The sequence below is a fragment of the Semicossyphus pulcher genome, unplaced genomic scaffold (assembly GCF_022749685.1).
Source record: "Semicossyphus pulcher isolate SPU_LCO1_2020_fin unplaced genomic scaffold, fSemPul1.0.p SCAF_16, whole genome shotgun sequence".
NCBI classification, from domain to species: domain Eukaryota; kingdom Metazoa; phylum Chordata; class Actinopteri; order Labriformes; family Labridae; genus Semicossyphus; species Semicossyphus pulcher.
Window position 1 is genome coordinate 13,560,801 of NW_027211670.1, and position 14,748 is coordinate 13,575,548.

The window sequence follows — 14,748 nt, forward strand, 5'->3', positions numbered from 1 at the left end:
GGAAATATTTATCACCACTTTTTTAACAACTTTTAAATACCTACTTGTGTTTCTACTGTGCAGAATCCCATCTGCATTTCTTTGTTGGATTTGAGGACGTTATTTCACTCTTTATCAATTTAGTTTGTAAAAACTACTTTAAGCAACTGTAAGGAACATTCTTTTGTGCTGATTTTGGAGCCCCTTTTGAGAAAGTGGTATGGATGGATGGTCCTGTCTTATACAGGTGTGTGTTGTATTATTTCTACTTTCTATAAGCTTTTTAAAAAGGTACTGCTAACTGTGAATCTTTACAGTGGAAAATGTCAACAAAAGCTCTTTGAATCAGCGTGCTGTGAACCACTTCATAGGAATCCAACCCAGTGGCAGCAATGTCAGGCATTAAAATATCATCGTCAATCATTTTGAGGCATCAGTATTCATTTAAGTCTGTTTCATAACCAGTTAAAAACTCCTCTCAGTACATTTAAAATAAACACTTTGCTCGGTGTGTAGAGCAGGTGCCCCATGTATAGACGCTACAGTCCTCGATGCAGCGTCCGCAGGTTCGACTCCCGTCCTTGGCCCTTTGCTGCATGTCATCCCCCACTCTCTTCCTCCCATATTTCCTGTCTATCTCCAGCTTTCCTGTCAATACAGGCAAAAAAGGCCCAAAAATAATCTTAAATAAAGACTTTGGCGAAGCTTCTGTGAACTTAAGGTTCTACTAGGCTCAGTTTGAAGTTTTTATAAAGAAGTATCACTTTACACCTTACAAGGACTCACATTTTTTTCCCAAAACACAAATCATTAAAATCACCAACACACTCATATTTCCACACTGATAACGATAAGCAGCATGAGATATTCTGACAGGCAGTACAGGGTATCTGTTGGTGAATTCATTTCCTGCCAAATCAAATATTCCTCATGAAATGTTGTGTTCAGTGTCAGTGCTCAGTGTCCAGGAAGTGCACTCAGCTATCGGCCTGGATGTTGTCCCAGACTCTGACTACATCTGGACAGTCATTGAGGGCTTCTATCAGCGTTGAAGCAGCATCCAGCTGGTCCTGGTCAAGAGACGAGAGGGTCCGAGGAACAAACTCCAACCCTGCAGATGTGATCTGCATCCCCAGCTCTGCCAACGAGGCCCGCACCTTTCTCATGTCCGCCATGTCACAAATAAACTGCAAAGAGAGAAGATATAACCTTTAAAGCTGCAAATTTGTGCTTTTTTGCAAAACATAGTTGGATTATATTTTTGTTATTTTGTGCAATTAGACATCTAAATTTCATGATTTCATGATGCCTCTACACATGAAACTTTTCCATCACTGCTGCTATTTGCATCTACACATACTCTCATATGTCTGCTCTGCTCTCCTTTGACAACATGCTTCTTCATATCTGACCTGCAGGAGGGGCTGCTCCTCCTCATCCTCAGTCTCTTTGACGTCCTCTGCCCCCGCTTCGATGGCCAGCTCCAGGGCTCGCTCCATCGACATGTTCTGACCCGGCACCACCACCACCCCCCTCCTGTTGAAGTTGTGGCGAGCTCCGTCCGACAGCATCCCCCTGTGGAGGAGTGAAGAATTACACCTCTGTAGAATAATGTTCTTATGCAATAAACAAGATGTGTAGTGTAATGTACTCTACCACAAACAATAACACAAACTTTCAACTTGCAGGATTCTTCATGACAAGCTGATCAGACTGACCATCGGAAGATTACAGAAAGTCGGCCCCTACCCATTCCTACTAAGCAGACGTCTGATGTCTTGTTGGCTGCGTGAGTTGCTGTCGGTCAGGATCTCGATGAGCAGCAGACACCCACCTGGCCCCCGAGCTTCAACCATGTGCTGGGACGCTGGTTTCGCTTTTTCCTGCAGGGCCAAGAGAAATCATGAGTTGTAGCATCAAATTACATCAGCACAGAATTGCAAGTCTGAATCATGATACCATTCTTTTTATGAGTCATATGGTGATCTTAAGACCTGCTTCATGTGCAGAAAGGAGAATTAATAGATAGTTTTAGCAATCGGGTGTGTTTTGGTTGTAAAACACCTTACAAATAAACTTTATGTTGTCTTTTTACTCATTTGTCAGCCTTTTGTCTGTAACAGTGTGTTGTCAACCTACCGCACTCTTGACTGCAGCCTCTATGGCGGCTTTGGGCATGTTCTTGCCTCTGCACTGCTCCAGTATGTGTGCTAAGTTTAAATTCATTTCAGGGTTGGATCCACCCTCTGCAAATGAAAACACATTTTAAGTTAGCGGACAAGAAAACACCAACACTTAAAATAAAGTGGATGGTTTCATTGATCTCACCTTTCACAGCTATCCTTATCATCATACCAAACTTCATAAACATCCTGCCCCTCGCTTCATCCTTAGGTCCTTTAATGTTCTTCACCTTTGACCATTTGTTGTGTCCTGCACACAGGGCGCAGCTCAGCTGCAGCGTCCTCACAGGACAGGACCTCCACGGCGGGTACAACACACATGAAGCCGGTTGGAGGATGAACTCCACCGGGACCGGAAGCCTGCTTGAGGCCGGTGCCAGAGTCTGGGGGCGCAGGGTCCGGAGAGCCCTCAACACCGTCGCCCCCGCCATGCCCTTCATACACACAACCAGAGCGTTAATGGATACAGTGTTACAGTGACTTGCTGTCCATGTGGAGCAAAAAAGGTGTTAAAGCGTAAACCTCCGTCTGCAGGTGAGCGTTTTGACTTAACATATAAAAAAATCATTAATTTGCATATCGATAAATAAGTTAAACAGCCTTAAGTGGCCAAGCTTACAGTTTTGACAAGTCAGGAGAACACGCAGCTGCTACTGTCCTTGTTGTGAGACCGGCACTTCCTGGTTGCGATGACGTCGGGAAATTGACCTTTCAAAATAAAAGCTCAGTCGAGCCACTTGGAATGTACTGTATACAGCATACTGTAGTATTTTACTTGGTAACTTATGAGCCAAAGCGACTTTTTTTATTCTTAAAGTGTATGTTCGCTTTATTGGAATTTTGAATTAGAATTTCAATTTTTGCACAAATTTACAACACACAAAAAGACAAGGTAACATGTAACAATATACAGTGCAGGGAGACAAACCAGACCCAGTGGGGTTATTAAAAGTCTCCACCTAAATAATGCGAAACATTTCAAAATTTTATAGAGAACACCAAATGAACACAAGAAAAATAAAATAACAACAAAAAAGTGACGGCAAACCAAGAACAAATACAGTATTTACAACAACAATACAGTATCAAATTAAAAATGGTTAAAACCATTTTGAGTATAATGGTTTTAACCATTTGATTATAAAAAGCCAATTTTTTTAATGAAAAATGACTTGTTGCCTATCTCTGTTTTATATAATTAAATATACATTCAACAATACTACTTTATCATCCATTATATTTGAATGATATCTTAGGATTAGTATTTCCCTCTAAATTGTAATAATGAATCACATGATGGTTGATAAAGAAAAAGTAATGTATTAAAAAAATAGCTTGTCATTTACATCGATCTACAGGTTTATTCTCACACATTAATTTCTCACTATGAATTTTACTGAATGAGGAAATTGTGTCCTGAAACATGGGAACCTGGAATCTGATTCGGGACCCCTGGGTGTTTCTGGTTGAGATTTTGAAACCACTGCAGAATGTCAGCATCAACACAAGTTCAACAACTGGTCTAAAAAACAACAACATGCAGCAAAATATACATTTTCCCATTTATTGTGTGTACAATAACTGTGTGTCAGGGAGGTCAAAACTAGAGATAATAGCTGCTAGCTAATTGCCACAGACTGTAGACAGTGTGAGTCTGGTCTGTATCAAAATGTCCCAGCGTGGGAACTGAAAACATAACGCTGGTCTGCTGCCATGAGACCAAAGTTTATTAAGTCATACTGCTTCTATTTATGATGATGGGATATCATAATAATAGGCAGCTGAACCAGTTTTTTTAGAATCCAAAGAACATTTTGCAGATTATAAAAACTGGGTTAAAAACAGACAGATGACCACAGCAGAGGAGCACAAAGAGTTAAGTGAGATGTCAGCCGCAGCCAATCAGGTCCAACCCATCTCTGATACACACCAGTCCAAACAAGTGTGAAAGGAGGATCTCCTCCACAGTGCTCCTCTCTCTCTCTCTCTCTCTCTCCTCACAGCACACACTGACGGCTTCACAGTCTCTTAAACCTGATCAGTGATGTCTCCAGAAGAAGACTTGAGAGAGGAGACGTTTTTAAAGGAGCCAAAGCTCAAGGGCTGACGGGACAATAGAGAAGAAGAGTCCTTAACTTTGGGATACGAGTCTTTTCAATGCACCCCGAGGAGTATTAGAGGATAATTAAACGTCCTGTTTAAGTGGACAGTTTGAAAAACGACATGTTGTCTGCACAGGGAACTGCTGCTCTGGCTCTTTTCCATTGTGTTGTAATAGTGACTGCACTGGTAAGTCCACTCATCTTGAGTATGTTAATCATTGTAGTATTGTTTTTGTTTCATAGTTTTGGGGTAAAGAAGTTATTTTTACTTTAAGTGCCTTATAAATAAACAACAAAACCTGAGCAATTTTTCTACTTCATTTCATAGCTTGTGCAAACATGGGTTCCGCTTGGTTTTATTTCACTTCTATGATAATAAGCTTCTTCTATTTGTGCTGACGGGTTTGATTTTCTAACTTCAGTTGCACAAACTCAGCAGAAAAGTAAATTCTCAGTCTCTAAGCTTCGTGCGAACGCCAACAAAGGAAGCTTTTTATGTTCCAAATTTAAACTTTTCACACCTCTGCATCATATCTGACACTCTGATATGACCCCGAGTCAGAAATAACACTTCTGTCCTGCTGCACTTTGGGCCAAATATAGAAAATTTCATGTAGCTGTGACTCTCTTTGATAGTCTGAGCTTTGGACTTTGATTTATACCTGGTGCTTAGGGAAACATTCACCTGAGAAAACTGAGCGTAGACTTTTAAGTGCCGCTTACAAAGGTGTATTTTTCAATATTTATCTATTTTATTTCTTCTATTTTCTATTTTATTACAAGATGAAGTCAAATAATGTGACTCTGGCCTCTTCGTGTAGATTGAATGCAAAAGAAGAGGCATCAGAAGTAATTGTGTGAGAATAATTGCCTACAATTAAAGAATCAATTTAATCAGTTGGTTCAATCCAGCAAGAACCTTTATTAACAACGACAGCAAATAAACTATAATATTTTTAAAAAACTAATTACCAATTACTAACAAAATTATTTTGCTAATTTCCCTCCAAAATCCAACGACCAACAATGACTTTTATTTTGAAATAATGTTCGGAAATGCTCAAAAATATCTTACACTCAATAAGCAAAGAGTTAGTCCTTCTGAAAATAGTCAACACTTTCAAACCATCACAACAGCACAACAGCACAACAACACAGCAGGGACTTCAAAATAAAAGCCCTGAATCTCCACCATCACAAGTCACCTGTGGTCCAAACCTCCATCACCTCCGACCCGCTTGACCTTTCACCCACTGAAGCTCGACCCTCCTGCATCTCCGCCGCTGACCGGCTTCTTCATATTCCCCCTCGGGTCGATTTCTGAGCGTCGTCTTGTGGCAGACTTACAACCTCCTGCTCAGTCAGCCTGAAAATCACTTTTACATGAAGCGGAGGCCTCGGAGAGCAAATTCAATTACGAGACAAAGGGCGCGGAGACGTGCGAGGCTAATTGTTTTGCTAACACTTCCTGTCCGTCAGCAGAAAAACCCACCCCTACAAAGAACAAGTGAAAGACTTCTCAGTATTGAATTATGCTGCAAACTGATGAATCTCTGACTGTTTTGTGGGACTTTGTTTGACGTAAAACTTGATCATGTCTAATTATCCTGATCAATAATCAACATGTGTTTTCTTAAAAAGGGTTTCAGACAAAGAGCCAGAGACAAACACAGCAGGAGTGCGTCCACAGCTCACTCTGTCTGTGTTGACTCTGGCCGAGAGTCTCCTTCCAAAACAAGGGAATGATTGCCGTTCATAATTCTGAGAGCTACAATAGTGGGAACATTTATTTTAACGTCTCGTGCCAAGAATGTTAGTTATCACATATCTATTGACGTGGACGATTCCAGTCAGGCTTTTAGCCTGCTTAGGAAGAGGGAGAAGTTTTCTTTAGCTTTTGAATAGGATGAAGTGTTGGACTAAGTATAATCAAGTAAAAGTACCAATAAAAGGAGTTTCATTGGCCCCTTATCAAACAATATGAAAACACAGGCTGCACGGTGCTGTAGTGGTTAGCGCTGTGGCCTCACAGCTAGAAGGTCCTTGGTTTGAACCCCGTTTCGGACGTAGTGGGCCTTTGCATGTTCTCCGCGTGCATGCGTGGGTTCCCTCCGGGTACTCCGGCTTCCTTCCACAGTCCAAAGACATGCTGGTTAGATTCAATGGTGTGAATGTGAGTGTAAAAGGTCGTCTGTCTCTGTGTGTCAGCATTGACAGGCGATCAGTCCAGGGTGTACCCCGCCTCTCGCCCAATGACAGCTGGGATAGGGTCCAGCCCCCGTGACTCTGAACAGGATAAGCGGTATAGATAACGGATGGATGGAATTTGAAATCGCTTTCTTGCTCTGATAAAAACATCTGAAGTTCGTTCGGATTTAAATGTCTAGCGTGATAAAAAATTATGAACACATATTTAAGATCCTACTGAGTTTACTTTTCCTCTTGCGCAGTTTCCCTCTGTTTTTTGAAATGTCGCAACAGCTGCTTGAAGGATCGTCAGAACAAACATTTATTTTTCCTTCAAAATAAAATGCAACAACTTGTGTGTACCCCAGAAGTACAACCTTATAGATGTCCTCTCTTTACTGCAGACTCTGTGTCATGTCCATAAAGGGTTTCAGGCCATACAGTTTGCAAAAAGTATAGTTTGACTACGTAATTTATTTTATATGAGCGTTAACTACAGTATAAGTTTTGTCACTAATTTGGTGGAGAAAAAAGTATAATATTCCTCTTGGCTTTTGGCAAAGAATTACAAAATTGCTCAAAACAGACATATTAAAGTACAGCATTTGAGTAAGAGATTAAAAGCGTAACTCATTCCTCTGGTTGTGTTTCTCTCCCCTAACCCACGATTTCTCAGATATTTATGTCAAACCTTTCTGCCTTACCCTCTCTCTCTGTCAAACAATCCTCACGTGACTTTTCAAGTCGCTACTTTTCCTGCTGTGTTGTGAAATGCAGCAGGAAGACAAAGCTGCCTGTGTAGACTATAACTCTCACCAGCGTGGCTGAGGTCCTGAGTACAAGACCCCCATGTGGAAAGTGGTCGCCCCGCTTAGGAAACAAAAATAAATAAAAAGTGGGGGGGGGGGGCGTTGTTATAGAGGGATCATGACATACCACACCCTAATGCAACTATTTCACAACACAGAGAGGCAGCAAATCAGATCCTGGGAGTGTTTGATGACAGATCACTAAAGCTGGAAACTTCTGAGAGGCTTTTATTGTGAAATGTCTTAATGTCTGTGGCCACCTTTAAAGATTATGAAAATGCATGGAGAATAGCTGACCCAAAGCTGCCTTATGTGTCTTGGACAAATATCAAACACCACTATAGATACACTGTAGCTTAGTTTTTAAGCCATTTACTACAAAACATGGCTAGTTAGCATCATGGCTAACCGTTATGGTATTTTCAGATTCATTTCTTATGCCTGCGAATAAAATTTGACTAATAAAAAAATTACAGTGAAAAGTAAAATAAGACAAAATAAACTCCAGAGATAAAATACTGTAAAACACGGTCAGATAAAAATAGATAACAATGATGACATACTGTATAATATGTCTTATTTGACATCTCTCTTTTGTCCGCCTGCTGCAGATAGACTCTGATGATGTCATCACTCGAGATGAGCAGATCTACGTTCTGATTGGTGCTCATGCCAAGTGTGAAAGGAGCATCAAGGCACAAGCGGCCCTGGTTAAAGGTATGTGTGCTGCTTTTGATCATTTTATTCATTGAATCGGTTCCATGATTTTATTGTGTCATTGATCACAACGCCTGACCTATTCATCAATTAGAATATAAACCTTTACTTAAGTAAAAGTCAACATTGGCAATAATAAGAGGTCATGGAGGTCATTGGGTTCATGTCTGATTATTTAATCAGAAACAGTTTTTAATACATCAACTATTTATGAGGGATCAGATAGAACACCCATCTAATATCCTGCTGACCGCATCTCTGTCGTTACACAGCTGAATTCAGGTGCAGACAATAGAAGTGCATGTCTCATTCAGATGATGACACAGAGGCTGATAATAAATTGCTTCAGTGATCTATTCAAGGAGGAATTTTATAAGTCGCAGCCCCGGTCTGAAAACGAAAGAAGAGAGGCACAGTGAACAGCTCTGACATACGGTGCAGAAACCAAAGTTGAACTCTTTTATAAATACTTTATCATCATTTTTATAATGAACTAAAATGCGCTACACATTGCATACATTTTGAGTCTTCTTTCTGTGGTGTTTTGAAACACTGAAGTTCTGTTGTTGAAACTTTGCTGGAGTCAAAGAAAGACTTTCTAATATGTAAACCACATGCCACAGCAGATCCAAACTGCCACTGTACACAGATCACTTACAAAACACTTAATACTCTACTAGCATTCTGTATGATATATATCATTATTTAGATAGGAAACAATCAAAAGAAGCCTTTTAATTGCCTTCACTAATGTCAGTGTAAGGTTCAATTCTGATTAAGTTTATTTGCTTTATACGACGGAGTATAAGGGCTACATCAAAGGGAAAAAATAAGAGATTAGGAAAATAAAGTCATAATATTACGAGAATTAAGTTGGAAAAGAGGAAAGTCCTAATATTACAAGAATAAAGTTGTAATAATACGAGAAAAAAGTTGTTATTTTATGAGAATATAGTCTTTTTAGGCTATTGTCAGCCTTTATGTTATTATGAAGTGGAATATCAGAAGAGCAGCCAGCCGCCTGCCAGATTCAACCAAAACACATGATCAGTCTTTGATGATACACCATTACAGATTTAAAACACCAAATTTTAGTAAACCTTGACCTTGTACCACATTGACCAGTATTACAGTAAATAGCTAATCACACATTAAATGCCTCACACTCTGAATGGAGTCATTATGTATATGTATATATGTATACACCTTTAGTATATTTTGCTACTTATTTTATAAATCTATTCCTATGCCTATGTGGTGCAAAAAAGTATGAAAAAAGCTCAAACTATACTTTCAAATAGCAGCATAACAGTTGTTTTCTGTTATTTGTGTGAAGAAGGTGAGTGTAACCCGGAGTGGGACGGGATCATCTGCTGGCCTCGGAGCAGAGCGGGTCAGCTGGTGTCGGTGCTGTGTCCCGAGTACATCTACGACTTCAACCACAGAGGTGGGACAGCTCAGCCGTCACTAACAAAACATTAAATTTGTCCTCATGTGTAGTGTCTGTACATTTCTACTTTATCTGTTGTGCTAACACTGTAACTGTGTCCTTCTCTCCTGACCTTTAACCTAGGCCGAGCCTACCGGCAGTGTGATGCTTCAGGGAGCTGGGAGCAGGTTCCCAGTATCAACCGCACGTGGGCCAACTACACCGAGTGCACCACATACTTGACCTCCAACCACAGGAGACAGGAGGAGGTGCGTACATGTCTACAATGTGTGGTCTCTGGGTCTCTCTGTATCATGCCAATCTATTTTATACGATATGAATATTTTGTTGTATAAACCTGGTGTTTTTCAGATGAGCAAAGTCTCTCTGTGCATTGTGGCGCATACACACTCTTAGTATGTTTTTGTTTGTTTCAGAAGGTGTTTGAGAGGCTTCATCTCATGTACACCGTTGGCTACTCCATTTCTCTAGCGTCACTGTTGGTCGCCGTCTCCATCCTCTGCTATTTCAAGTAAGAAGCAAAAAAATAATTTGTCGAAAAACTTGAGAAAGGATTCATGGCATGGCAATAATTCAAAGAATGATTTGATGAGCATCAGTTGAAGACGATATGATTTTATTCTCTCACGTTTCAGACGTCTCCACTGCACACGCAATTACATCCACATCCACCTCTTCACCTCCTTCATCTGTCGAGCTGTCAGCATTTTCGTGAAGGACGCAGTGCTCTACACCATATCTGATGACAGCAACAGTGACCTGGACTTCACTGCAGAGAAGCCCCATATGGTAAACTCTATGCTGTTTTGTATTCAGTCGCATTCATCTACTTGTATTTTTGTTATCTTTGCAACAGTTAGCAAAGTAACAGTCAACATTTCTTTGCATTACTTTCTTGTGGGTTATGAAATTAAATTTAGAGTGCATCTTAGTGCAAAAGTTTATCAATAGCTTAGTTTAGCTTAGGATAAACACTGGAAACAGGGGGAAACAGCTAGCCTCGTTCTATCCAAAATGATCAAGGGAGCTGATAGACAAAGTAAAAGATCTAATTAAAGGTTAAAACTCAGCTGCTTTTCAAAAACAAAAGTGTAAAGGCAACAGGAAGCAGTAAGCTAACTTCCTGGGGCAACTAAACCTGCCATTGTCAAACGGCAAATTGTGACTTTAATATTTTGGTTTTAACAAAAGAGATATAATGTGCTAACTGTTGTTTTGAGATGCTGCTAGGCAGATTGTGGTACGTTTGGACAGTGCTAGCTGTTTTCATGTTTGTCCAGTCTGTATGCTAGTCTTAGCTAACTGGCTGCTAGCTCGTATCCACTGCATAGAAACTAACTTCTCATTCTTTTACAACATGTCGTCGTTATTTACACATAGCTTGTACACTCCCCGGCATTATAAGGCCTGTTTGAATATTTCCTTTGTCTCTGTGTCCTCAGGCCGGCTGTAAAGTTGCTGTCACTTTCTTCCTTTATTTCCTGGCGACAAATCATTACTGGATCCTGGTGGAGGGATTGTACCTACACAGTCTCATCTTCATGGCCTTCCTCTCTGACAAGAACTACCTGTGGGCCCTCACTATCATTGGCTGGGGTACGCAGCTAAGCACATGTCACATGCTAAGCTAACAGCTCATACACGGACTGACATTTCCCTCTGCTGATTTCAGGTGTTCCTGCTGTGTTTGTGTCCATCTGGGTCAGTGCACGAGCATCGCTTGCAGACACACAGTGAGTCATGTGATGCGTTCACCTGTCTAATAGTTACATGACACCTGTAACACACTTTAAGTCTTCTGTCTCTAACTTTCAGATGTTGGGATATCAGTGCAGGAAACCTTAAGTGGATATATCAAGTTCCCATTCTGGCAGCCATCGTTGTAAGAAGAGAAATTATCACATTTAAATACAAAACACAAAGAATGAAAATTTGACACTTTATAGCCTAACTATAAACCTGTGTCCCTGCAGGTGAATTTCCTCCTGTTCCTCAACATAATACGTGTTCTGGCCTCAAAACTGTGGGAAACAAACACTGGTAAATTGGATCCTCGGCAACAATACGGGTAACTGTTCATTAATCCCTTGTAGAATCATAAGCTTAAAATACGGGCTGTAACTTAAACGATATTACAATGTTTACATCATGTTGCGTTTGTCTGCAGGAAGCTCCTGAAGTCCACACTCGTCCTCATGCCGTTGTTTGGAGTTCACTACATGGTGTTCATGGCTCTGCCCTACACCGAGGTCACCGGGCTGCTGTGGCAGGTGCAGATGCATTATGAGATGTTCTTCAATTCATCACAGGTCAGAATACTTCACAAAAACCACAATTATTATAAACTTTTTTTAAGCACAAAATGTAGAAAAACATTTTCAGTGTACATAAATAGGAGTTGAAGATTGAAGACATGAATAGGAGAAGATTAATGAGGACAGCCGGGAAGGATGACAAAGAGATAGGAGCATAGTTAACTAGCTCTCCCTAGTCGGTTAAGATCAACCCCCAAAATATGAGCTGGGGGGAACAGGTGAAGTAGCTGGAAAAGCAAGACAAAGTTGAAGAACAAGTACCCGAACACAGGGCCTGATAACACGAGGATCACACCAAGACACTGAGAGTTGGGCATGCTACTATAAGCAAGCAAAATAAAGAGCTCAATCAAGACTTAGAACACAAACTAACTGACGAGAGAAGAGAGAGATGAGGGAAGACATTACTTTGATAGATTTGAAGATTGATACTCTCCTGTTTAAAGGCTAACTACGAGGCTAGCTTAAATATGAACAGCCAAGAGCCGGTTAGCTTAGCCTAGCTTAAAGACTTGAAACAGCTGCTAAACCACAACGGGTCATTTTTACACTTCTTTTCTTTGACAGATGAAATTAATGAGACTTCATATGTAAATTAAAGTGCTTTAGAGTGGATTGCTATTTATTAGCTTTTACAAAGCCAGGCTAGCTGTCTCCCCCTCTTCCCAGACTCTAGGCTAAGCTAAGTTAGCCATCAGCAAGGAAGCTAATAACCCTTTTTTTGAAGTGTTCTTTAATTGTTCTTCTAGGTGACAGAATACAGTTACTTTTTCACTTGATATACTAAATTTTAAATAATGTTGTGTATTTCTTTTTTACTGAATCTTCTTTTTTTCAGGGCTTTTTTGTGGCATTTATTTACTGTTTCTGCAATGGGGAGGTAAGAGAGCTAAAGTTAGTTATATCAGTGTTTTCTTGTCTGACAAATATAACATCATGTTTGTCTCCCTCTTCCTGTCCTCAGGTGCAGGCAGAGGTAAAGAAGGCGTGGTTAAGACGCAGCCTCGCTCTGGACCTAAAACAGAAAGCGAGGATGACCAGCAGCGGCGGCGGAGGCAGCTGCTACTACGGCGGCATGATGTCTCACACCACCACCTACAGCGTCAGCCTGTCTGCTGCCAACCCCAGAGCTCTCTCCTTCACTGGAGCAGTGGTGGGCTCAGGTGGAGTTACTGCTGGTGGAGGGTCAGGGGTCAGGCCGCCACGCCTCTGCTCTCTGCAACCACCACACAGCCTGCCTGGATATGTGCTCGGTGATGCTGAGACGTGTGGAGCAAAACAGGAGAAAGCTGTGAGGAAGCCAGGGGAGTGTGGAGTTATCGCCCGGCATGTCAGAGCCAGCAGGGGGAATGATGACTCCAAAAGTCATGGAGCATCTCCAGCCCACAGCTCGAAGCCAGAAGACCCAAAGAGCTGCTCGTCTCTGAAAGAGCTGGAGACCATCTTGTGACTGTTGTGTAGATGTTCAGAGGAGAATACAGACTTACATGACTCATGCAGAGTGAAGCAAACGGCAGAAATGTTAACCGTATCAAACCTCTATGGTGATTTGCATTTGCAGATGCAAGACTGAAGACCTTCCAAACAAGACATTTCAAGGATTTAGGATGTTGAGATCGGTTTTCAACTTCCTGCAAGGTTGAGAAAGAACTTTTAGTCTCAGCTTTTGAACCAACATGGACCATATTTTGGCAATGGGACCAACTCTGTCGGACGATTTCCTGATAGGTTCATTTTAGATGTATTTAATTTGTCAGTGTACACAAATTGTGCACATTCTGATGTACTTTAAATGTATATATGAGACATGTGAAGAGGTAAATGAGGCAAAATAATCTGTAAAGATGCTGCAGAGGATTTAGAAAAGTTTTAGTAGAGACCTGGATTGTCCACTGTGTGTAGTTTATGACCTACATTCATATTCGCCACTCTTTTACAAAGCTTAAAGCATGACCCAGTTGTTTTCTACCGAGCTAACAGTCAGACACATTGTCTAGACAGGTCGGACTTTTCCATGTACTTTTGTTTTTGTCCATGTTGTCTGCTCAGCCTGACAGGACCCTGAGGGCTGCAGACAAACCTTTTGCCCTCCTCTCTCCGTGTAACCTCTGCCCCCCGACCGTCCTCACAACACCATCCAGAATTTCACACGCTCCCCTCAGGCCTCGGCTCGGAGCCACAGACTCCTGAGCTGCTTGTGGACCTCGACCGTGAGTGACAAACCTGCAGCATAAGTCTCCAGTTTTTACAAGATAAACAGACAGGAAACTGTGCCTGTAAATGTTTCAGGGCTGTTTGTGTGACAAAGAGAAAACTGTTCTGTGTTTATAGTATTTGTACAGTGTGATATAACTCGGATTATTTAATAAACGTTTTGGGAGAAAGATCAAGTGAATCAAATAAAAAAAAAACTTTTTTTTAACCCGCTAAGTCTTATTGAAGTTTGAAACCACCTTTACGAAGACAGTCGGGTCAAAACAATCACATTATAAAAAATAAAACATCCTGAAAACAAATAATGATAATAATGATAATAATAACAATTTACTCAGACAACTCATGTCTGTAATAGTTTGAAATGTTTACTTCATAGCTTGTGTTTGGCGTCCAGGCTCCGACCTCATCGCTTGGAGCCTGCAGGTGGATGCTGGGGCTGAAAGTCAGAGCGCAGTACTGGTGCGAGGCAGCGGTGGCAATGACAGAGCAGAGGGAGAGACAGAACTCTTGGGAGGAAGAGTTTGACAGAAGATTGAGGAGAATGACACATGTCAAAAGCCTGAACTAGCTCGTTTAAATATAAGATTTAAAGTAGATTAAGCTATCCAATATTACATTTGGTTTTATACTTATGCTGTATTTATAATACTGCCTGTATAATGTACTACATGTTATCCCTTGAAAACACTCACAATACGCACATCATTTAATTTCATAATGCAAAAGAAGTTCTGAAATTATTTGCTTTTAAACTTGAGCAGAGCTATTTTATCACTACATACTATACTA

At 40.9% G+C, this 14,748-nt stretch overlaps 2 protein-coding genes across 2 annotated transcripts; one reads left to right on the top strand and one right to left on the bottom strand.

Moving 5' to 3' along the window:
• Positions 1-461: 461 nt before the first annotated feature.
• Positions 462-2,839, bottom strand: taco1 (translational activator of mitochondrially encoded cytochrome c oxidase I). Its single transcript, XM_069664927.1, has 6 exons — positions 2,782-2,839; positions 2,308-2,596; positions 2,119-2,225; positions 1,729-1,862; positions 1,392-1,554; positions 462-1,166 (listed from the first exon to the last, which is right to left on the bottom strand). The coding sequence occupies exons 2-6, from the start codon at positions 2,591-2,593 to the stop codon at positions 957-959; spliced, it is 900 nt and encodes a 299-aa protein (XP_069521028.1). The 5' UTR covers positions 2,594-2,596; positions 2,782-2,839; the 3' UTR covers positions 462-956.
• Positions 2,840-4,385: 1,546 nt separating this feature from the next.
• Positions 4,386-13,192, top strand: pth3r (parathyroid hormone 3 receptor). The gene is made up of 13 exons (XM_069664777.1): positions 4,386-4,451; positions 7,872-7,977; positions 9,314-9,424; positions 9,551-9,675; positions 9,844-9,938; positions 10,063-10,216; positions 10,870-11,023; positions 11,100-11,160; positions 11,243-11,309; positions 11,401-11,495; positions 11,595-11,736; positions 12,581-12,622; positions 12,707-13,192. The coding sequence occupies exons 1-13, from the start codon at positions 4,386-4,388 to the stop codon at positions 13,190-13,192; spliced, it is 1,704 nt and encodes a 567-aa protein (XP_069520878.1).
• Positions 13,193-14,748: the final 1,556 nt, after the last annotated feature.

Coding starts and splice junctions, on each gene's coding strand:
- taco1 (XM_069664927.1), bottom strand. CDS start 2,593: ATGGCGGGGGCGACGGTGTTGAGGGCTCTCCGGACCCTGCGCCCCCAG. Junction 2,226..2,307: donor GATAAGGATAGCTGTGAAAG/GTGAGATCAATG, acceptor TTTCATTTGCAG/AGGGTGGATCCAACCCTGAA. Junction 1,555..1,728: donor CGTCTGCTTAGTAGGAATGG/GTAGGGGCCGAC, acceptor ACTCCTCCACAG/GGGGATGCTGTCGGACGGAG.
- pth3r (XM_069664777.1), top strand. CDS start 4,386: ATGTTGTCTGCACAGGGAACTGCTGCTCTGGCTCTTTTCCATTGTGTT. Junction 9,425..9,550: donor CTACGACTTCAACCACAGAG/GTGGGACAGCTC, acceptor CCTTTAACCTAG/GCCGAGCCTACCGGCAGTGT. Junction 11,024..11,099: donor CCTCACTATCATTGGCTGGG/GTACGCAGCTAA, acceptor TGCTGATTTCAG/GTGTTCCTGCTGTGTTTGTG.